This window comes from Aethalodelphis obliquidens, unplaced genomic scaffold, assembly GCF_003676395.1.
Source record: "Aethalodelphis obliquidens isolate GAN/ISIS:26980383/991018 unplaced genomic scaffold, ASM367639v1 scaffold2, whole genome shotgun sequence".
Classification (NCBI taxonomy): domain Eukaryota; kingdom Metazoa; phylum Chordata; class Mammalia; order Artiodactyla; family Delphinidae; genus Aethalodelphis; species Aethalodelphis obliquidens.
Window position 1 is genome coordinate 33,551,632 of NW_020837946.1, and position 24,680 is coordinate 33,576,311.

The window sequence follows — 24,680 nt, forward strand, 5'->3', positions numbered from 1 at the left end:
AGTGCATTTTTACCAATAACTCAGGCCTTAATTCTTTTTGTCTCAATTGCTCATTTCTAATCCATGAGCGAATACTGTAGGCTCCACTTTCAAAACACATCAGGAGTCCAACTCCTTTTCACCTTCTCCTCCACTGCCATCCTAGGCCAAGCCAGGTAACTGTTTGCCTTGGCCCTCCTGTGTCTGCGGGTTCTGCATCCACCGATTCAACCAACAACAAATTGAAAATATTTGAAAAAAAAAAAATTCCAGAAAGTTTCAAGAAGAAAAACTTGAATTTGCTGTTCCAGGCAACTATTTATATGACGTTTACATTGTATGAGGTATTATAAGTAATGTAGAGGTGATTTAAAGTATACAGGAAGGGAGCTTCCCTGGTGGCACAGTGGTTGAGAATCTGCCTGCCAATGCAGGGAACACGGGTTCGAGCCCTGGTCTGGGAAGATCCCACATGCCGCGGAGCAACTGGGCCCGTGAGCCACAATTACTGAGCCTGCGCGTCTGGAGCCTGTGCTCCACAACAACAGAGGCCGCAATAGTGAGAGGCCCGCGCACTGCGATGAAGAGTGGCCCCCGCTTGCCACAACTAGAGAAAGCCCACACACAGAAATGAAGACCCAACACAGCCATAAATAAATAAATTAATTAATTTTAAAAAAGTATACAGGAGGATGTACATAGGTTATATGCAAATACTACACCATTTTCTATAAGGGACTTGAGTGTCTGCAGATTTTGGTATCCACAGGGGTCCTGCAACCAATCCCCCATGGGTACTGAGGGACAACTGTACTGCGATAGCCTCTTTCAGCTCTCCCTGCTTCCGCTCTTAAACTCCTACACTAGGATCACTCTCCACAGAGCAGAAGAATCATCCTTTTAAAACAGAAGCCAGATTACAACACCCTCTGCTCAAAGCCCCAATGGTTGCTCTTATCATTCAGATAAACCTAAAGTCCTTTCCATCCTTTGCATGGCCCAGAGGATCTGCTCCTACTACCAGATCATTGTCTACCTGATCTTATCTCTTACCTTTCAACCTCTTCTCATTTAACTCTAGCCTCATTCAGCCTCTTTCAATCTCTTCTCTTTCAGCTCTAGCCACACTGCCCTCCTAGCCTTCACAGTTACTTATTCCCTTTGCCTGGAGTGTCAGATATTCACACGGCTTGTGCCCTCACTTCCTTTTAGATCTCTGTTCAGATGTCTTCTTGGAAAAGGGGCTTGCCCTGCACACCTTACATGAAATTGCACTCTTCCCTGTCTATTCCTTTACATTTCTTTATTGTTCATACAAAACAACAACATTTATATAGCACTTATATGCCGGGTAGCATTCTAAGCACTTTATATTTAGTCCTCATATCACCCTATGAAGTAGCTGACTTTGCGATCCCTGCTTTATGGATGAAGAAACAGCAGTACATAGAGGTTAAATAACTTGTGCCAAGGTCATTAAGCTAGTAAGTGCTAGAGCTGAGATTTGAACCCAGGCTGTGTTTTTAGCTGCTATACTATTTTGCTTCTTTGTAGCCCTAGTCACTGCTGTATTTGTTTACCTCTCACTCTTCCCACTTGTCTCAGTTATTGCTGCATAACCAACCATCCCCCAAACTTAGTGGCTCAAAGCAACAAGTTACTATTTCTTGGGAATGTGGGTCAGGAGTTCAGGCAGGGCTTAACTAGGCTGTTACACTCACCTTGATGTCGGCTGGTGTCACTCACTCAGCTGCATTCAGCCAGTAACTGGGCTGGCCTGGAAGGTCCCAGAAGACTGGCACCTTAATGCTCTTCCATGTGGCCTATCTCTTCATATTGTCTTTTATCAATCTATAGTATAGTTGGAGCATGGTAGGCAGCTGGCCTCTCAGACGGGGATGTGGAAGCTGCCAGTTCTTTCTAAGGCCTTGATTCAGAAGTATCAGAACTTCATTTCTGTCACATTTTATTAGTTGGGAAAACAACCATAGGCTAGCCCATATTCAGGGGAAAAGGCTATAGACTGCATCTCTTGATGTCAAGAGTGGCATTTCTATACATGAAGGGGGAACTGATGGTGGCCATCGTTGGAAACTATCTTCCACATCAACAGAGTGCAAGTTCCATGAGAGGAGGCACTCTTATCTGTTTTGCTAATTGTTGTGTCTCTCTAGTGCTTAGAACAGTGCCTGGCACATAATAAGTGTGCAATAAATATTTATTTAGTCCATGTATATAAGGGACAAGTGAAAGAAAGAGTCTGAAATGTAAAGGAAAGGTCTGAGGAGTAGGAGAAAACCCAGAAGGAATGCATCCCAGAAAACAAGGAGGAAAAGAGGGAAAGGAAGATAAGAATGAAAATTGTACCTTTTTTTTTAGATTTAAAAGCTTTAAAAATAAGTTTAAAAAAGCATATTCAAACTATATTTGTAAAGTTACAAGTTCAAACAGTGCAATATGGCATAGAGTGAAAAGTGTGTTTTTTTCCTACCTTTGTTCCCAATTTTCCTCCCCAGTGTCAGTCACTTTAATGCATCCTGTCAGAGCCAAGATATGAATATACAAAGACAAGGATATATATCCTCTCTTTCTCATCCTGTGAAAAGACATACATAACATGTAACTGGTAGAATACAATTCACATGATTCAGCATCTAGCATTTTTTCTCTTAACCTAACTTCCAGATCATTCCACATCAATACATACAGAGCATTCTCCTTCTTTTAAATGGTTGCATAGAATGGTTCCATTCTTAGAATGTATCATTAGCTTTCAAAATTAGAAGGTGATTACTGGTTTCAGTAGACCTGAAAAAGCAGAGACTGCAGATTGGGAGGAGGAAGATTGGGAGGTCAGAAAGTAAAAGAAAGGAGGACAAAGGAAAAAGAAATTAAAGATGGATATGCAGGAACAGGCTCATATCCTTAGCAGTAAGAGTAACAAGAGACAGGGAGGTTGAAAATACACAAAAGAGAAGCGATAAGTAATGGAGCAAGCCTCTAAGTGGATTGGAAGGGATTAACCTTGAGAGGCCAGAACACTTCTAAGGAGAAAGAGGGCGAAGGAAAGGAAGGCTGGGGCTGCAGGTAGGCTTTGTGATAGCGGCTGCTGGGAGTTAAGGAAATTCATCCCTGGGGGGTCTCATTTTCCTTAGAAATGTAGGAGGCAAAGTTTATTTTTTTTAAATTTTTACCAAAGAGGGTGGGTGGGTAGAGTTCAGTAAAAAGTTAGGAGAGTGTATGGGCTGGGAAGAACAGGGGATAGGGATAGGAGAAATTCTGAATAGCAATGTGTTAAGGACAATTTGGGGCTTAACAAGATTGCCTGGCCACATGGTAGTCCTGACTGAAGTTGGACACCCTTGGTCTGCAGTGGTACCAATCCTCAGGGTTATGTTTTTTCCAGCACTGGTGCAAGAGTGTACAAGGTTGGTTGAACTGTTGTAAACTAACGGTTTTGCAGGTGATGGAGGATCAAGGAGGCAATCGAGTTGAGGATGTTGGTGAACTTAATAGACCATTTATGCACAGGATTTTCAGACCCTGACTGCACATCTTTCGCTGATGGTCTGAATACAGGTTTACAGGTCCAGCGATGGCACACTGCCCAGCAGTAGAGTTTGCACCCACTGTCATGAGTGGCGTCTCGGGAAAATCTTCACGAGGGGACTTAGGGGGCGCGAGCTGAGTCGTGGTGGGGCTGTGACTGCAACAAGCAGACAGTCGTGAAACTGTGTGCTGAGCAAACTGGCGTTACTCAGATTGCATACGGGAGAGCTCAGTGGGGATCACAGGAGAGGCCAACTCATTTCCTCTTACCACACTCCATCCTTCGGGGTTGCAACGAAGTAGTAAAAAGTGCGGATACTAGCGCCAATCCCAGCCGCCTGGCGATGACGTCATTCTCGGGGGAGGAAGTGACTACCATTAGGGTACAGTCTATAGAAGCAGTCTGAAGACATTTTAGCCTTTTCACTGTCAAGAGTAACGAACTTACCCTTCGGACTACAGCAGTCTGAGGTAGCAGCAAAATGACTGCAGCTCCCAACCACTCTCCTCACCGTTACCATGGAACCGCTCGTAGTTAGGCCCTGGCGACGCCACGTTACGTCATTGCCCAAGTGCATCTTAGGAGTCGTGGCTCTGCCTGGTCCTAAGGGAAAGGCAGTATCTCGGGAACGTTGCCCGCGGTGCCTAACGCCCCTTTAGTAATTTTGATCCCTACCAGACTCCGTTGGCATCTAACCCCACCTACGTCGGGAGTGATCTCCGGCCTTCACACTCGCTCGCCGCCCAGCCCCTGCCCAGAAGCCCCGCCCCCCGTGAATCAGCTGATCTCACGGGCCCGCGGGACTGCCAGGCTCGCGCCGGATGCAGACCGGGGTGCTGTAGCGGGAGCGGCAGGTGAGCGAGCGCGGGTCCTGGGTTGGCCCGTGGCTTCGGAGGGCTGATCGGCCGGGGCCTCCAGCGTGCGGGACGCCGGGGTCCGGGAGAAAGGCGGAGGCGCAGGCCGAGGCCCGGGAGCGCGCTGCGGAGACTCACGGAGACGGCGCCCGCGTCTTCCCAAGCCAGCGTCCGACCAACAGACCTGCCTGTCGAGGAGCACCCAGCGGCTCCAGGTTCTCTCAGTCGCCCCGGTTCCTCCTCCCCAGACCGGGCGCCACTGCAGAGATCTCAGGGTCGTGAAATTCCTTCGCGCCCCCCTTCCCGCCTCCCCCCACCCTGCCTTCCACCAATTCATTCAGGAGGATTTATTGAATGCCCACTCTAGGCGCCGACCAGATAAACCAGGGTCCCTGGCGGCGAACCTTGGTGAGTGTCCCAGGTGGGTTTGTTCCTAGATGCAGATCGCGGTGGAGAGTGAACCGAGAGTTTTGCTGGCTTGAAAAGGCGGTTGTGGAAAAAGAAAATGACTTTGATATTAAGCATTAGTAGTTTAGCCTTAGTCCTTTGTCGTGTCAAGTTATCCAGCAGAGGGTGGTTAAGTTCTTTTGAGAAGTGAAGATAGGAACAGAATAACATAGGGGCTGTCGTAAGGAAATGGTCCTGACGGTGGTGTTGGTCCTCTGTGTAATAGGGCTACTTTGGAGACAGACAAGTGTAGGTTCGCCGAAGTGTTGTACTGCTTAGGTCTTTGTTGATGAGGGAAGAGGAAAAGCACACGGGCTGAAGTGGCTTATCCAAGTAGAGTATTCTCCTTTTGGTTTAGAATGGAAAAGGAAATCACTGTTGAACACAAACGCAGATCCTTAGTCTGTTGCCTTTTGGATTTGTTGGTGGCTGTAAATGTTCTTTAAAAGGCTTTAAAGAATAAAATTAAGAATTTAAGGAGTGAAAAATTTGCTCTTGCAGTAGATTACAGTATTTTAATCTTGATAATACAAGCATAGTGGTGAAGTGCTTTAGACCTGAGCATACCTGGAGTCACATACACTTACATCTTTGAGTTTGGGCAAGTTACTTATCTGCCTCCATTTCCTTATCTCTGAATCGGGTATAAAAGTACCTTCCTCATAAGTTACCTTTACATGTAATGGTTCATGTATCATATTTTTTTTACAGTGCTTGGCACTGTATGTAGATATTCAATACATATTAGCCATTTTTATAAGTCATTTCCTTTTCCACTACATCATGATCCACTGACTCGCTGTTTTCTAAATGGTGTGAAAGAGAACTGAATATTTTTTTAGAAAAGAACTATAGTTTACTTTTAAAAATCAAGGGATAGTTTCCAGATAGGTTTATGATATAGGGGTATATTTAGAGAAAATATGATTTCAGGTTGGTCTATAGTAACTTTGGTGTTCCATTAGAACCTTTAATGTGTTCCATTAGAACCTAAAATGCTGATGGAATCTATACCTAGTTTAAATTTATTACTTAGTTTGCAAACAATGACTAGTATTGGCAGACTTAAGATTCATAGCTATAGCAAGAAATGTTAGAAGCTGTTTCACAATATTAAAATTTGAAAAGATGATGCAGAACATAAAGAACCAAACACGTAATTTGTGTGGGGGGGATTTAAGTTGGCATTATGTGAGCCCCTTATTTTTTAAGTTGATTTATGCAATGTGAACTGGAATCCCTTTTCTCCATATTTCAGCCTTTCAGAACTTAGGTTGTCATTGACTTACTTCGGGCATTTTGACTGTCAAAGAAGCAAAAGGTATGGTAACAACCTCACTGAGAACTGATTTTAGTTTTCATGTGATTAGATGGGAAGAGTACTATCAATCTTACACATTTTCATGAAAAACATGGGTTAAATGCAGTATTGCTGGATCCATTCTAAAGGTATTTCCAAAGAATATGACTGACTTGTAAAAACCTTTTATAATTCTTTATTAATATGAGACTAGGTAAGGTATGAGTTGAAAAACTAGGAAGGAAGGTAGAGAGTGGTGATTTTTGAGCTGGTGTAAAAGAAGGCTTGCTTTGATGTAGTGTGAGGTTGAGCCCTTTTCTCCGACACTCAGAGGAATGCTGTGAGGATTTTAATAACTTTGTGGAATTAAACCTACCACATACTCTAACGGTATTAGGGATATAGATATTTCTGGTAGAGTTTTTTTTAAACATATTTTTTCTTTTAACTTTTCATAAATGACCAATTAATTCAGTCATCAGTTATAAGGAAGTAGATTTCTTAAGGATATCAGTCCTTAAGAAAATGCGCGGTAACCACAAATAAAATAGCAACCAATTATGACGTGGTCCTTTTTAGCATTACATTTATTTTCCTATCCCCATTTCCCGTTCGTCTATAGATGTAATGGTGCCATCTTTACATTCTGTCTTGATGTTTGCCAGCATCACACAAGTGACAGAAGAGCTGAACATAGGTGAATTAATTGATCCACATGAATAGAGCAGAAATATTCAAATCAGAGATGTATTGAGTACTTTTGGGGGCTCTTGTAGACTTACTCTTTTATTGTACAGTTCATACAGTTTGGTTTTGAAGAAAAATGTACAGTTTTCTCAACTCCTATGGAAAAAAAAGACTGGGTCAATGGGATCTGGGTGAATTTACTTTCATTCTAAGGGTTCTTTTCTTCCGCAACCTAAATTTTTGTTGAGCTGAATTCTTAACTAAAATTGGAGCAATTGCCCAAGCAAACATCTAACAAAGATGATTATAGCAGCTCTTAAAATAGTGATAAAGTAGAACAATCCAGCTGTACTTTAGTAGGGAAATGGATAAACTATGGTTTATTCATGCAATGGAATACTATCCCTTGGTAAAAATGAATAAACTAGATGTTTGTTTATAACATGGATACATATTTCAAGTACATAATATTGAGTAAAAAAAGCAAGTTGCTGGGCTTCCCTGGTGGCGCAGTGGTTGAGAGTCCGCCTGCCGATGCAGGGGACACGGGCTCGAGCCCCGGTCTGGGAAGATCCCACATGCCGCGGAGCAGCTGGGCCCGTGAGCCGTGGCCGCTGAGCCTGCGCGTCCAGAGCCTGTGCTCCGCAACGGGAGAGGCCACAACAGTGAGAGGCCCGCATACCACAAAAAAAAAAAAAAAAGCAAGTTGCCAAAGGATATATGAATACTGTATTATGCATTTATGTAGAGTTTTGAAACAATATAGCATATTACTGTTTATTGATATGTATGTATCTAGTGAGAGTACATAAAAGTATAAGAATATACATGGAAATAAGACACATTAACTTTAGGAATAGAGGGTAACTCTGGAGAAGGAAGGTTTGGGTAGAGCTCCTTCAAATCTATGTATAACTTTTTTTTTTTAATTTATTTTATTTAATTTATTTATTTTTGGCTGCGTTGGGTCTTCGTTGCTGTGCGCAGGACTTCTCTAAGTTGCGGCGCGAGCGGGGGCTACTCTTCATTGCAGTGCGTGGGCTTCTCATTGCGGTGGCTTCTCTTGTTGCAGAGTACGGGCTCTAGGCACGTGGGCTTCAGTAGTTGTGGCACGTGGGCTCAGTAGTTGTGGCTCGTGGGCTCCAGAGCGCAGGCTCAGTAGTTGTTGCGCACAGGCTTAGTTGCTCCGCAGCATGTGGGATCTTCCCGGACCAGGGCTCAAACCCTTATCCCCTGCCTTGGCAGGCAGATTCTTAACCACTGCACCACCAGGGAAGTCCCAAATCTACGTATAACTTTTTCTTCTATTTTAAAGGGAGCTTAAGCAAATATGAAAATATGTTAATATTTGTTAAAACTCAATGATGGGTACATGGATTTGTACATTATTATTATTAATATTTTTACAGATTTGTGAATGGTTAAGATAGTTTGTGCAACTAGCACCTTAGAATTTTTATATATAATCGGGGCTCTCTCCCGATATGCTTTCTTTTTTTTTTACTTTGTAGCTTCTCTCCCCGCAGTGAAAAGAATGTGCCCATGCAGCTCCACTATGTAAAGCTTTTCTAAAGAGAGGAGACAGACTTTTCTGTTTGACTTGTGCTCCTGGGAAGATGTTTGCCTTAGGATACGAGGAATGATCCTTCTTGAAAGGCTGCAGGGGAATTTAAATTCTAGAGACTCTTGAGAAGTGCAGGCATGTACCGATCACGAACTCTCAAAGTATAGGGGAGTGCATTGTATCATAAAGCCCTGCAAGGAATTTGACGGAGTGACTCACATACAAAATTACTGCGGAGGGACTTCCCTGGTGGTCCAGCATTAAGACTCTGCACTCCCAATGCAGGGGGCCCGGGTTCGATCTCTGGTCAGAAAACTAGATCCTGCATGCCGCAACTAAGACTCTGCACAGCCAAATAAATAAATAAATATTTAAATATTAAAAAAAAAAATTACTGCAGATATCGTGTAGTCATTAACACTTTTTTAAAGTTTTCATTGGTTAAATTTTATTACATTGTAGTAAACCTGAGTTTTATACTGTGAATGCAAGTGTCCTAGTTATTGCTCAAACAAAATAATGCTCTTTCTACAGGTATTGATAAGTAAACATGACGACAATGTGTTAAATGGTTGAGTAACAAATAATGAATTTAATAGCTGATCTCTAATATGACTCACACATTTAAAAACAACATTTTCATTCCTAATCAAGAATACTTGTTATTAGCACTTTCAAAATACTCTAAGTGAAACCTGTATCTCCAGAGCAGTATATTTTGACATGTGTACTCCCTGTTCAGTTATGTGGCCCCTTGTTGACCTTAAGCACTGGATATTATTGATTGGTAAAATAAGCCAACATACTTTGAACTGTGTTTCTGTAATATTGCCTTTTTAAAAAAAGTAGCCATTTTAGTAAAAGAATAGTAGCAAAGTATTAAAGGAATAATTTATATCAGAAATTATATGCTATCAAGTAATAATAGGCATAAATGGTTGCAGTACCTGGGAATTTGAAATTCAGTTGCTGATATTATAATATTTATCAGAATGTTTCATGGGAATTTAGTATTTACAGAAAATGCATTTTAAAGAGATAGGCAGTGGGTGCAAAAAGGAGCTAAATGGGTATTTGCTGGGTGTTTATTTTACCGTGTTTATCCCCCTCTCCCATGAGTAATATCCATTTTAGAAGATTCTCAACAATCAGAAGAGTGTCGTTTTAGTAGGTTTCAGGGTGAAATTAGCAGGCCATTAAAAAAAAATAATAAGTAAAAAGAGAAAGAGACTATGAAGCCTTAGTGTCCCTGATTGCCCAGAAACAGTCTCCATGTACTAAGGAGAAAGGGACTGTTCTTTCCTAGTTGTCTAACATCTGTGAAGTGACATGAAATAAAAGCATCTTCCTTGTTAGGAAGTACCATTAGCAAATTATGTATGAGAGTTTCTATTATGAGAAGACACTTTCCTTTCATGTCAGACATTGACTTTTATAACAGGCATGGAAACCTTCTAATCATTTGGAAGTCTGTGGACTGGAACTTAAGATCGAGGGTTGTCTTCCACTGAGGACTCACTTATGCGTAGCCAGCTTATACCTAGTGGTTACCATGGGTACAAGAATGTACCGATGAATAAGTCATGGTTTCTGACCTCCAGGAGTTTATAATATATTTTGAATCAATGACTTAAGTGCATTATCCCATTAGTAACAACATGATAAATAATAAGTACTCTCTAGGCCAGCCTACTGACTTTATTTAATGCATTAATTTACTGAACTCCTGAACTCTGGGTCAGGATTTAAGGGGTTGGTCAGCTCCCATAGTGGTATTAGGCAGTGCCTCCAGTGCAGCATTTCAGGCTGAGAGGGCTAGGATTTGAAGTGGCCTCCCCCTTTGATGGTGGTTGGTTTGTCAAGCCTTAGGTGCAAGGTGAGTGTTCCTCAACCTTCGGTGGTGGCGGGTAAAGGCTAGAGTGGCAGGATATCCAGGAAGTAGCAGTTGTTGGTGTACAGATTAGTTGTAAATCAGGTGTTTGAGTCAAAAGTTGCCTTAATCCATGTGTAAACATAGACTGAGCCTCTAAAAGCAAATATTTATTAAGCATTTACCATGTGTAAAATTCCATAGGGTCTTCAATTATTGTTTACTGCATTCACAGTATAAACTCTGGTTTACTACGTTGTAATAAAACACAACTAACTCAGACTTTAAAGAGAAAGTGTAAATGACTGCATGAAATCTGTAGTAATTTTATGTCAGATTCACTCTATGTCCAAATTCTTTTCAAGGCATTATGATACAGTTTGCTCCTTTATTATTATTTTTATTGTCTTCCTATCTTAATGTCTTGTCATTCTAAACAGTAATATCATTACTCTTATAACTATAATTATTGCTATTATTTCACTATTTTAATCAATACACTTATTTTAAACCAATAAATGAGACAGGAGACTAAGAGTAGAAGGGCCCAGCTTTGCTAGTGTTAAGTTAGCTTTCTTATGCCTTGAGGGCACTGTCTACTTAGAGCCATCATTCTAGTCAGAAAGATAGAACATACTCGTATGTAAACTCCTTAAGGGTAGGAACTTGTTGGTTTATATAGGCCTAGTCTGTCTACAGGTATTTATTGAGTACTTGTTGTATGTCAGGACTATATTAAGCAGCTGGGATATAATAGAGCATAAGATGTTTTTGGCTTCCATGGAAGTTTTATATTAGTTCCATACCTGGAGTACAGTAGGTGAGAAAACTACATGTGGTTTTAGTTGTTGAAATTTAATTAAAGTTAATATACTAACTTTTACTAAATTATTAAGGCAAAAGGACTTTGTCCAGAGAATAAAGTTTACTAGATGTGAATACATAGAATGCTACATGATTTAATTTTCTTTTTGCATTTGGAATACTAGTCCATTAACACATTTCTGTTTCATATTTTAAAATTTTTATTTATATTCTGCCTTGTTCCTAAAAGGCAGTTTACAGAAATGTGTAAATGTGGCAAAATAAAATAAAGAGACAGAATGAATGGAACCAGGTGTGAGATTAGAAAACATAGCACACATACTGTGAAGTCCTAGTCACTTACAGGTGCCATCATGTGGGACTCTTATCCTCCCACCACAAAATCTATAATCCTGCCTGTATCTGTACCTGTTGTTTTGTTTCTTTTTAAAATGTAGACCCTTTCTCTTGTGAAAGACCAGTCCCACTGCATGCGTGTTCCGGACGCTATCCTCTTCACTTTTGTCCAGGATTTTGGTTCTGCCCTCTGTCCTTGTCTCCTTTGCATCTAGGAACCATGTCATTGTCCTACAAACATGTTCAGCTGTCTCTCATCTTCCCCCACCCCCCAAAATTACACCCTTGATCTTCATGTTTCTCTCCAGCTACTTCTCCATTTCTGTTTGCCATTTCAGTATTTTTTAAAAGAATCATTTACACCAACTTTATTTTCATGTCCTCACCTGCCATTTATAGTCAGCCTGCTGCAATCTGGTTTTCAGTCCCCAGCTGAGAGCCCAGCCGTGTTGACCCGTCATTCCTGCTGGAAACACGCTCTGCTTTGCTTCATGTGCCCACATCAGACTCTTGTTTGTTCTACCTCTCAGGCCACTTCTCACCTCAGTCTTTGCTTGTTGCTCATCCTATCCGAGTAACTTAAGAGCTTGATTCTGTGCCTCCCTTTTCTCCTAACACACACTCCAGTGATACTATCCATTGCCTTGATTTCAGATATTATCCATATGCCTTCCCAAGTTTATATCAATAGTTGAGACCTTTCTTCTGAACTCCATACTTACATATTCAGCTGCTCACTTGACATGTATTCTTGGATTTCTCACAGGCATCTTGAACTTATAAAAAAATCTTGTCTTACGAGAATCTTACCTTCCACTTCAGAATCCTACCCTGTCACTCTTCCTCATTTCAGTAAATGGTACCACTACACAGTTGTTCAAGGGAGAAATTAGAGGTCATTTTTGATACCTCCTTCTCCTTTACCCCCCACTTATGTCTAATACATCACTAAGTCCTAGTTGTTCTAGGACACAGCACCTCTCTCATTATTTACATCTTTCCGCCAAATTGGTAGTCTTGTATGAAATTAAAGAACCCAGGCTTCCTTCCTCCACTAAGATGAGCCAAGTGAGTATTTGCAGGGAGGATATTTCTTACAGAATTCATTTGGGTACTCTGTGTGAGTATGTTCACTATAAAATGGACTTAAAACTTTTAAAACAAGTGATGTAAATCATTGCCATTAAAAAGTTGAGGACCCCTACCGAAAATGATAGTTGTTTTAGAATACAGGTTCCCAGTCCCTTACTTGAAACCCTTGGGGCAAGGCATGTTTTGGAATTCAGAGTTTTTCTGATCTTTAGAATAAGGTGCATAAACCATATATTATATAACACTTCTCGTGGGACCTTTGGTACCACCCTACAATCATATTAATATTTCTGTGACAGATGAAGATGTACACTAAAGGGGTAAAAACTAAATAGCATCACATTAGTTCATGTTGGTTTTGCTCTTGGATGAGTTCAGGTCAGATTAGATTTTGCCACCAAAAGACTTAAATGAAAAAACTTTGAGTTTTCAGAGTTTTTTGGAGTTTAGATTTCTGGTTACGGTATCATGGACCCATAGTAGTAGCTTTTCTTTCTAGCAATAATTAGAACATCTAGACCAGATTTTTTTTTTTTTAGGGCACTCCCAGATCATGGAATTAAAACCATATTCTCTGCATGTACAGGATAGCTTATTTCTCTGTTAAATGTAGCAGGAGGGTGTGTATCCACTGGGATCTAAAAGTGGAATCAACTCATTAAGGACCAAGCTTTTTGTTTTAAAGGGTCATCTGAGAGTTTAATTACTTTACATTTCACTGTGAAGGAGATAATTTGAAGTGTAGAGTGGTATACTTTAAAATGAACGCATCTTTGTTCTGTGACTCATAGTACTTAATAGTTGGAGGGGATGCTACAGTCTAGTTTGCTCCTTTTACAGATGCCATTGATCTCTGGAAAGGCCAGGTGAGGTACAAGAGGACCCCACATTTTCTGACTCTGTAAATATCACACAGCTTCTGTATCAGAGCTAGTTAATATAATAAAGGCTATGAGGGAAAGTTACTATAACAGAAGAAAAGAAGCAAAGTACAGGGATCCTGACCCCCAAAGCTCATCTGGGGAGAAATATCCCCAGAAGAAGCCCCATGATTAGGCAATTTTATAACAGTTAAAACTGTTAGCATTGGAAGTACATAAGCAAGTTTAAATGCTTTTTGAATGGTTGAGGCAAGTCTTGTAGATTTCTCAGAGAGGGGATTATAAAAATACTAGGAAAACAAATTTTTTGGTGTACTTTTTCTGTTTGGATACATAATTGAGGAAGAATGTTAGATTAACTGGATTCGGTAAATGCTGCATATTTTAAGTATGTGAGGTAAAACTTTATAATATAAGCTTCCCACATTTAGGTGCAATATTCCTTTTTAGTTATGTTTCCTTACGAGTCATTTCCTTTTTTCTCATTGCTGTATCTGAATTTCAGGCACACGTGTCTTCTTAGGAGAAGTCAAGTATATTAAACACCATTAAAACAAAATTCGATCTATAAATATCGATAAAGAAAGATGTGTGTGAAATAGTGTACTAGCTTTCTGTTGCTGCTTGTAGCATTGCTGTAAACTCAGTGCCTAAAATAACACAAATTTATTATCTTGGAGTTCTTTAGGTTAAAAATCGGACACAAGTCTCGCTGGGTTAAAATCAAGATGTCAGCAGGGCTGTGTTTTTTTCTGGAGGCTCTAGGAGAGAATTCGTTTTCTTGCCTCTTCCAGCTTCTAGAGGCCACGTACATTCTTTGGCTTATGGCTGCCCCCTCCCATCTTCAAAGCCAGCAATTTAGCAGCTCTCTGACATGGCTTGTTATCATCACCTCTCTTTCTCAAGCTCTCCTCTGCCTCTCTCTTCCACTTTATTTATTTATTTATTTTATACAGCAGGTTCTTATTAGTCATCAGTTTTATACACATCAGTGTATACATGTCAGTCCCAATCTCCCAATTCATCACACCACCACCACCACCACCCCTACCCCCGACACTTTCCCCCCTTGATGTCCATACGTTTGTTTCTCTACATCTGTGTCTCTATTTCTGCCCTCCAAACCAGTTCATCTGTACCATTTTTCGAGGTTCCACATATGTGCATTAATATACAATATTTGTTTTTCTCTTTCTGACTTAACTTCACTCTGTATGACAGTCTCTAGATCCATCCACGTCTCAACAGATGACCCAATTTCGTTCCTTTTTATGGCTGAGTAATATGCCATTGTATATATGTACCACATCTTCTTTATCCATTCATCTGTGGATGGGCATTTAGGTTGCTTCCATGACCTGCTCTTGTAAATAGTGCTGCGATGAACATTGAGGTGCATGTGTCTTTTTGAATTATGGTTTTCTCTGGGTATATGCCCAGTAGTGGGATTGCTGTATCATATGGTAATTCTATTTTTAGTTTTCTAAGGAATCTCCATACTGTTCTCCATAGTGGCTGAACCAATTTACATTCCCACCAACAGTGCAAGAGGGTTCCCTTTTTTCCACACCCTCTCCAGCATTTGTTGTTTGTAGATTTTCTGATGATGCCCATTCTAGCTGGTGTGAGGTGATACCTCATTGTAGTTTTGATTTGCATTTCTCTAATAATTAGTGATGTTGAGCAGCTTTTCATGTGCTTCTTGGCCATCTGTATGTCTTCTTTAGAGAAATGGCTATTTAGGTCTTCTGCCCATTTTTGGATTGGGTAGTTTGTTTTTTTAATATTGAGCTGCATGAGCTGTGTATATATTTTGGAGATAATATATACACAGTCTGTTGTCTGTTGTCTGTTATATACACAGTCTCTGTCTGTTGATTCATTTGCAAATATTTTCTCCCATACTGAGGGTTGTCTTTTCGTCTTCTTTGTAGTTTCCTTTGCTGTACAAAAGCTTTTAAGTTTCATTAGATCCCATTTGCTTATTTTTGTTTTTATTTCCATTCTAGGAGGTGCATCAAAAAAGATCTTGCTGTGATTTATGTCAGAGTGTTCTTCCTGTGTTTTCCTCTAAGAGTTTTATAGTGTCTGTTCTTACATTTAGGTCTTGAATCCATTTTGAGCTTATTTTTGTGTATGGTGTTAGGGAGTGTTCTAATTTCATTCTTTTACATGTAGCTGTCCAATTTTCCCAGCACCACTTATTGAAGAGACTGTCTTTTCTCCATTGTATATCCTTGCCTCCTTTGTCATAGATTAGTTGACCATAGGTGCGTGGGTTTATCTCTGGGCTTTCTGTCTTGTTCCATTGATCTATGTTTCTGTTTTTGTGCTAGTACCATATTGTCTAGATTACTGTAGCTTTGTAGTATAGTCTGAAGTCAGGGAGTCTGATTCCTCCAGCTCCATTTTTCTCCCTCAAGACTGCTTTGGCTATTCGGGGTCTTTTGTGTCTCCATACAAATTTTGAGATGATTTGTTCTAGTTCCGTAGAAACTGCCATTGGTAATTTGATAGTGATTGCATTGAATCTGTAGATTGCTTTGGGCAGTATAGTCATTTTCACAATATTGATTCTTCCATCCAAGAACATGGTATATCTCTCCATCTGTTGGTATCATCTTTAATTTCTTTCATTAATGTCTTATAGTTTTCTGCATACAGGTCTTTTGTCTCCTTAGGTAGGTTTATTCCTAGGTATTTTATTCTTTTTGTTGCAGTGGTAAATGACAGTGTTTCCTTAATTTCTCCTTCAGATTTTTCATCATTAGTGTATAGGAATGCAAGAGATTTCTGTGCATTAATTTTGTATCCTGCAGCTTTACTGAATTCATTGATTAGCTCTAGTAGTTTTCTGGTGGCATTTTTAGGATTCTCTATGTATAGTATCATGTCATCTGCAAACAGTGACAGTTTTACTTCTTCTTTTCCAATTTGTATCCTTTTATTTCTTTTTCTTCTCTGATTGTGTGGCTAGGACTTCCAAAACTATGTTGAATAACAGTGGCGAGAGTGGACATCCTTGTCTTGTTCCTGATCTTAGGGGAAATGCTCTCAGTTTTTCACCATTGAGAATGATGTTTGCTGTGGGTTTGTCGTATATGGCCTCTATTATGTTGAGGTAGTTTCCCACTATGCCCACTTTCTGGAGAGTTTTTTTCATAAATGGGTGTTGAATTTTGTCAAAAGCTTTTTCGGCATCTATTGAAATGATCATATGGTTTTTCTTCTTGAGTTTGTTAATATGCTGTATCACATTGATGGATTTGCTTATATTGAAGAATCTTTGCATCCCTGGGATAAATCCCACTTGATCGTGGTGTATGATCCTTTTAACGTGTTGTTGGATTCTGTTTGCTAGTATTTTGTTGAGGATTTTTGCATCTATATTCATCAGTGATATTGGTCTGTAATTTTCTTTTTTTGTAGTATCTTTGTCTGGTTTTGGTATCGGCGTGATGGTGGCCTCATACAATGAATTTGGGAGTGTTCCTTCCTCTGCAATTTTTTGGAGGAGTTTGAGAAGGATAGGTGTTAGCTCTTCTTTAAATGTTTGATAGAATTCACCTGTGAAGCCATCTGGTCCTGGACTTCTGTTTGTTGGAAGATTTTTAATCACAGTTTCAATTTCATTACTTGTGATTGTTCTGTTCATATTTTCTATTTCTTCCTGGTTCAGTATTGGAAGGTTACACCTTTCTAAGAATTTGTCCATTTCTTCCAGGTTGTCCATTTTATTGGCATAGAGTTGCTTGTAGTAGTCTCTTAGAATGCTTTGTATTTCTACAGTGTCTGTTGTAACTTCTCTTTTTTCATTTCTAATTTTATTGATTTGAGTCCTCTCCTTTTTCTTGATGAGTCTGGCCAGTGGTTTATCAATTTTGTTTATCTTCTCGAAGAACCAGCTTTTAGTTTTATTGATCTTTGCTATTGTTTTCTTTGTTTCTATTTCATTTATTTCTGCTCTGATCTTCATGATTTCTTTCCTTCTGCTAACTTTGGGTTTTGTTTGTTCTTCTCTCTCTGGTTCCTTCAGGTGTAAGGTTAGATTGTTTATTTGAGATTTTTCTTGTTTCTTGAGGTAGGCTTGTATAGCTGTAAACTTCCCTCTTAGAACTGCTTTTGCTGCATCCCATAGGTTTTGGGTCATCGTGTTTTCATTGTCATTTGTCTCTAGGTGTCTTCTGATTTCCTCTTTGATTTCTTCAGTGACCTCTTGGTTATTTAGTAACGTATTGTTTAGCCTCCATGTGTTTGTGTTTTTTACGTTTTTTTTCTCTGTAATTTATTTCTAATCTCATAGCATTGTGGGCAGAAAAGATGCTTGTTATGATTTCAGTTTTCTTAAATTTACTGAGGCTTGATTTGTGACCCAAGATGCGATCTATCCTGGAGAATATTCCGTGCGCACTTGAGAAGAAAGTGTAATCTGCTGTTTTTGGATGGAATGTCCTATAAAAATCAATTAAATCTATCTGGTCTATTGTGTCATTTAAAGCTTGTGTTTCCTTATTAATTTTCTGTTTGGATGATCTGTCCATTGGTGTAAGTGAGGTGTTAAAGTCCCCCATTATTATTGTGTTACTGTCCATTTCCTCTTTTATAGCTGTTAGCAGTTGCCTTATGTATTGAGGTGCTCCTATGTTGGGTGCATATATATTTATAATTGTTATATTTTCTTCTTGGATTGATCCCTTGATCATTATGTAGTGTCCTTCCTTGTCTTGTAACATTCTTTATTTTAAAGTCCATTTTATCTGATATGAGTATTGCTACTCCAGCTCTCTTTTGATTTGCATTTGCATGGAATATCTTCTTCCATCCCCTCACTTTCAGTCTGAATGTGTCCCTAGGTGTGAAGTGGGTCTCTTGTAGACAGCATATATATGGGTCTTGTTTTTGTATCCATTCAGCAAGCCTGTGTCTTTTGGTTGGAGCATTTAATCCATTCACATTTAAGGTAATTATCGATATGTATGTTCCTATGACCATTTTCTTAATTGCCCTGGTTTTTTTTTGTAGACCCTTTTCTTCTCTTGTGTTTGTCACTTAGAGAAGTTCCTTTAGCATTGTTGTAGAGCTAGTTTGGTGGTGCTGAATTCTCTTAACTTTTGCTTGTCTGTAAAGCTTTTGATTTCTCCATTGAATCTGAATGAGATCCTTGCCGGGTAGAGTAATCTTGGTAGTAGTTTCTTCCCTTTCATCACTTTAAGTGTATCATGCCACTTCCTTCTGGCTTGTAGAGTTTCTGCTGAGAAATCAGCTGTTAACCTTATAGGAGTTCCCTTGCATGTTGTTTGTTGTTTTTCCCTGGCTGCTTTCAATAATTTTTCTTTGTCTTTAATTTTTGCCAGTTTGATTATGTGTCTCAGTGTGTTTCTCCTGGGTTTATCCTGTATGGGACTTTCTACGCTTCCTGGACTTGGGTGGCTATTTCCTTTCCCATGTTAGGGAAGTTTTTGTTTATAATCTCTTCAGATATTTTCTCTGCTCCTTTCTTTCTCTCTTGTCCTTCTGCGACCTCTATATTGCAAATGTTCGTGTGTTTAATGTTGTCCCAGAGGTCTCTTAGGCTGTCTTCATTTCTTTTCATTCTTTTTTCTTTATTCTGTTCCGCAGCAGTGAATTCCACCATTCTCTCTTCCAGGTCACTTATCTGTTCTTCTGCCTCAGTTATTCTGCTATTGATTCCTTCTAGCATAGTTTTCATTTCAATTGTTGTATTGTTCATCTATGTTTGTTCTTTAATTCTTCTAGGTCTTTGTTAAACATTTCTTGCATCTTCTTTTTTTTTTTTTTTTTTTTTTTTGCAGTACACGGGCCTCTCACTGTTGTGGCCTCTCCCATTGCGGAGCACAGGCTCCGGACACGCAGGCTCAGCAGGCATGGCTCACAGGCCTAGTTGCTCCGCAGCATGTGGGATCTTACCGGACTGGGGCACGATCCTGCGTCCCTTGCATCGGTAGGCGGACTCTCAACCACTGCGCCACCAGAGAAGCCCCCTTCTTGCATCTTCTTGATCTTTGCGTCCATTCTTTTTCCGGGGTCCTGGATCATCTTCACCATCATTATTCTGAATTCTTTTTCTGGAAAGTTGCCTATCTCCACTTCATTTAGTTGTTTTTCTGGGGTTTTATCTTGTTCATTCATCTGGTACATAGCCCTCTGCCTTTTCATCTTGTCTGTCTTTCTGTGAATGTGGTTTTTGTTCCACAGGCTGCAGGGTTGTAGTTCTTCTTGCTTCTGCTGTCTGCCCTGTGGTGGATGTGGCTATCTAAGAGGCTTGTTGTCTCTTCCACTTTTAAGGACTCTGTGATTATGCTGAATCCATCTGGATAACTAGGATAATCTCCCCAACTTAAAACAAGCTGATTAGCAGCTTAACTTCCCCTTTGCCATGTAGCCTAACATATTCGCAGGTTCTGGGCATTAGGACATGGGTATCTTGGGAATCATTATCCTTCCTACGGTATATAGTAAGTAACAAAGTTGCAAGACAGTTTGTAGAGTTTTAATTCCATTTGGATTTGAAAAAATGAGTGTTGGTTAGAAATCATGTGGCATAAGGAGTAATCCACTTTAAGAAAACACTGTATTCAAGAATATGACACCAAAAGAGAAGAAAGGTCAGCTGCTTTATTCATTTTACCGATTCTCAACAGTTTTGATTGACAGGCAGTAGGACACAATTAGGTTTACGAACAGTGAATCAGTTGCTTGAAGTGTGCTTGTGCACTCCCACACCCTCCCAGAGCAGTTCTCTGGTTTCCCCCCCGGGCATTGTTTAACTTTTATCAAGGGACCAGTTACTCCCTGATCTCTCATAGATGAGCATAGGTTAGACCTGGCCTCAGAACTTTTCTGTATGCTGTGAACTGTACATTTTACTAAAAGTGAATTACTATCACACACAAAGCATAGTACCACTTAGTAATCATATTTATTAAATGAATAGCATTTATTAAATCTGATCAGATATATCTTTCATTTACATGTACCCTTCATCCAACTTTGAATGAGTCAAAATCTTTCTAAAATAAGCATTAGGTAGAGAGTAATTTCCTCCAGATATACAGATGGGAAACTGTAAGAATTCACAGGCAACCTGGAGTAAACAGATGGTCTTACATCATTCCTGCCGGTGTGGGCTCTTTTCAAAGCACAGTGACGATGCCATACCCTTTTGCAGAAAAATAATGAATTTGGCCCCAGTATTCACACATCTAAATTCACACATCTAAAACCCCGTTGCTCTTATTTTCATGAGTTTTGGTGCCCTTAAAAATGTGAATTTCTTAGTTGAAATGCATTGAGCGTTTCTGTCTGCCTGTCAGTATTTCTAGCTCTTACTTTATTAAACATTGAGTTTCTGAAATGATAGGTCATAATATTTGTACTGTTATTTTCATATAGCTCTTTTCTATTAAATGGTAGATTTAAAAAATAGATATTTTAAATTCAAACTTCTTTCTTCCAGCCCTTTGGATTATGGTTTTGAATTGAGGTTGATTTGGGGAAAACACTGCTAGTTCCAATACATGGAAAACTTTGTTTTAATGGTGGAATTCTGTGTGTGTGCATTACTGGAAAATGAAATTAAAACTGTTTGAATCTGATACATTACTGGAGAGATTGCAGAAATTCTTTTTTTTAATTTAATTTATTTTATTTATTTATTTTTGGCTGCGTTGGATCTTCGCTACTGCACGCGGGCTTTCTCTAGTTGCAGTGGGAGGGGATTCCTCTTCATTGCGGTGCACAAGCTTCCCGTTACGGTGGCATCTCTTGTTGCGGAGCACAGGCTCTAGGCACGTGGGCTTCAATAGTTGTGGCTCGTGGGCTCTAGAGCACAGGCTCAGTAGTTGTGGTGCATGGGCTTAGTTGCTCTGTGGCATGTGGGATCTTCCGGGACCAGGGCTTGAACCCGTGTCCCCTGCATTGGCAGGCAGATTCTTAACCACTACGCCACCAGGGAAGCCCCAAGAAATTCTTGTTTACTTAATTGGTATTTAAGTGTTCATATGTCCCAGCAGCATTTGAAAAGTAGCCTTAATTTGTGTGTAATGAATACTTAACACATTGAGTTTTCAGATTGAACTTATTTATAATAAAAAACAAATGAAAAAAATCTGTTGCCTGACAAAGTACAGCTAGGTTGTGGGTAGTCTTTTCTCACTTTGACATTATATTTGACGATCAACAGGCATTTTTATAAGCTCAGTGGGCAGGCTCAGTCTAGAGATTCGACTTTGGCAGGCAGGATATGAAATAGTTTAAATAGTTTTGCTGTATATTTATTGCCCAGTGAATGTGCACTTGTTGGAGAGCTGCCTGCTTTCTTCTTTTTTTAAAATCTGACAGATAAAATAGCAAACTGCTCTTTCACTGCTCTTTGTGCTTACCTGTGTTTTGCCCTTTAGGGTTTTATATACCTTTTGCAAGGAGGGAATGATTTGGTGATGGAGTGCTTCCACTGACCGATGGACTCAAAGAAGAAAAGGTAAAACCATTTTTTCCTTTTCCCCTACCCTTCTAGGAAAACACAACAGACAGTTCCACTTATGTGTAGCTTCTCTTCAGTTTAATTTTCTTGTTGATGGCTATTAAGTAGGAATAGTGACATTTGTGTTGATTGGTAAAGAGAGAAAGATAATTACAATAAAGCTTGTTAGTGGTGTACACTTTGTTGCTAGTTCCTTTCTTATGCTTATAAAAGGCACAAAATGTCTTCACCATTTTGAAGGTTTTGAGGCCATTTTTTTGGTCACACAATTTCAAGTTTTCAGAAGTAGCATTATTAATTGTAATTCTATCCTTAGAGAACTCGGCGCCATGAATGATGTTTTGAAAGGAGGGTTAGGTTTGTGGCTTTCCTTTCATAAAAACATGGTTATGCCTAATTACAGTTCAGAGGAATATTATTTAACAAAAGTAGAGAAAATCCTAGGTATTATAAAATAAAGAAAACCAAAAAAAGTTTCTGTGCCTCATTAAAATATTGGCATCACTGTTCTAGAAAAAAAGAATATGAAAATAAATGCCCCATCAATGGCGACACAAAGGAAAATATTATATAAAGGGAAACCCAGAGTATGTTAATGTGGCCTTTTCTTGGAAAGGGAGGCAGTTGGGATACGGTCATTGTTATACAGCTGTGTGTTTTATGTTCTTTGAACTAGGGTTATCAGATGGATAGAATTCTTTGGCTAGAACGTGAGTAAAGCATGAAGGATTTTACTGGTACCTGTTATAAATTTAGTTCTTAAAAATTTAAATAAGAATTATAGAGCTTAAACTTGGTATAAAGGGAAATGTGGATCCCTATTCCTTCTGTCTTTCTCATCAAATACTTTTTTTTTAAATACCAAATTAAAAACTAAAAATTTAAAATAAGACTCCAACTTGGGACATGTTATAACTTTAACATCTAAACAAGGAGTTAACGTACTGAGAAGTAAGAATCTTGAAATTTTAAATCAGAAAACTTCAAAAAATAGCCCAGGTTTTGTTTGCTTCTTAGATAGAGATAAGTAATTTGTGGGTTTATCCTCAAATCATGTATATAAATAGTAATTTTACCTCTGCTCCTGTGTCATAACCATGCCATAAAATAGGTGCCGAACTGTCTGACTCAGTCACCCATGTACTGGTAAAAGGTATAAATCTCATGACAGTATGAAGGACAAAAGATACAGTTCTGACCTGGAGGAACAAGCTATTTTTAAGCTATTTTTCTTGATGTTTGTAGCTCAACAGAAGCTGAAGGATCCAAAGAAAGAGGCCTGGTCCATGTGTGGCAGGCAGGCTCCCGTTCTGTAACACCAGAGAGATTGCCAGGCTGGGGAGGAAAGACTGTTCTTCATGCGGCCCTTGGAGTGAAACATGGAGTTCTTCTGACTGAAGGTATTGAAAAGAACGGCTTAGCCAACACTAACTGAGACTCTGACCAGGGTCGGAGCGTATAGTAGCCGCTGAGAGTTACTGGGTACGAGGGATTCTGAGTGAACTTTGCTGGAACTTATGCTTTTTTTGTTTTCAAAATATGTTCTTACTCCCTTCATCAGAAATCAGATGAGTTCTTATATTTAAGATGTACCATAACTAGAATAAAAGGGAGAATTACAGTTTAAAAATTTTAGTAGTGATAAGTACATGAAAAATGAGATTTTTTTAAAAGATTACATATTCAGAGACCCTTTTACTATACCTTCGTTCATTAAATGTATCAGAATGATAATGCTAATAATAGCTAATGTTTATTAAACAATTATATGTGCCAGGCACTGCACTGAGCACTTTATATGTATTATCTCACTGAGTCCTCACAACCACCTTATGAGGTAGCTGTTGTTATTATCCCCACTTCACAGATGAGGAAGCTGAAGGTCAGGGAGGTTAAATTGTTTTCCCAAGCACACACGACTATTTAAAGGGTCAGAGTTAGGATGGGAACCCAGAGAGTCTAATTTCAAAATTTGCTTTTTAAATCTCTTGGCTGTACTGTCTCAGTACCGTTTCTCTCAGGCATAAATAGCAGCTCATAAGAACATATAATAAAATCTACAAATCTATATCAGAAACATAGGCTATAATTTATAGAGAGCTCTGCCTTTAATTTTGATGGTACTTCACCGACTAAGTCATGGCAAATTTGATTTGGGTCAGGACTGCCATCAACTTCACTAATTTATAAATTTCTACTCTGTAAGTATTAAGTATTTAACAATGCTTTGGTATTTTCCTTGTAGGAACTAAGGGAAGACAGATTCTAGGAAACAAAACTTAAATCTGACCATGGTGGTTTTTGGGGGTAAACATGGATTTCTTTCTAATTTCTTTATAATTATGTCACTTTTATTATAATAATACATAATACTATTATTATTATTGTATTAGGCCAGAATTTGGAGAAAGCCTTATTTTTCAAATGTGAACTGTATCCAGTACCTGTGGGTTTCAAAATCTATAGTTCTCAAACATATATAAATAGAATTCTGTTACTGTCGTTTTATTAGCCCCTCAGTAAGATATTTAGGAATCCTTCATGAGCATATCTTTAAACATATAGAATCAAACCTAAAAGCCTGGGAAAACTGAGGGAAAACTTAAAAAAAAAATGTAAATAACCTATGTTCATGTTTAAGCAGTGTTCTGGTTTAAGTGTCAAAGTAACAAAAAATCTCAGCTCACACAAATGTGTAGCTTGAAATGGCACAAAGATCTCTGGTACTTTCTTTTCTAAGTGAGGAAGTGGTACTGATTGAATACTAGAAATTTTCAAGCTTTGTCTCTATT

The 24,680-nt window shown here is 39.2% G+C and overlaps 2 protein-coding genes across 11 annotated transcripts in view; one reads left to right on the plus strand and one right to left on the minus strand.

Annotated features, from left to right (window-relative positions):
• CDK15 (cyclin dependent kinase 15) overlaps positions 1-4,278 on the minus strand; it is a 113,462-nt gene extending 109,184 nt beyond the window's left edge. Inside the window, exons 1-2 of the mRNA XM_027123971.1 lie at positions 3,977-4,278; positions 2,471-2,575 (exon numbers count right to left, since the gene is read on the minus strand). The gene's annotated coding sequence lies outside the window, so the exon portion shown is untranslated. The remainder of the gene's footprint in view (positions 1-2,470; positions 2,576-3,976) is intronic.
• Positions 4,279-4,308: 30 nt separating this feature from the next.
• ALS2 (alsin Rho guanine nucleotide exchange factor ALS2) overlaps positions 4,309-24,680 on the plus strand; it is an 86,604-nt gene continuing 66,232 nt past the window's right edge. For 4 of the 10 annotated variants that reach the window (XM_027123935.1, XM_027123890.1, XM_027123918.1 and 1 more), the window contains exons 1-3: positions 4,391-4,791; positions 21,806-21,885; positions 23,134-23,288. In XM_027123935.1, the coding sequence (XP_026979736.1) occupies positions 21,866-21,885; positions 23,134-23,288 (175 nt within the window). In that variant the 5' untranslated portion in view covers positions 4,391-4,791; positions 21,806-21,865. The other 6 variants (XR_003436560.1, XM_027123956.1, XM_027123962.1 and 3 more) reach the window with 3 other exon arrangements.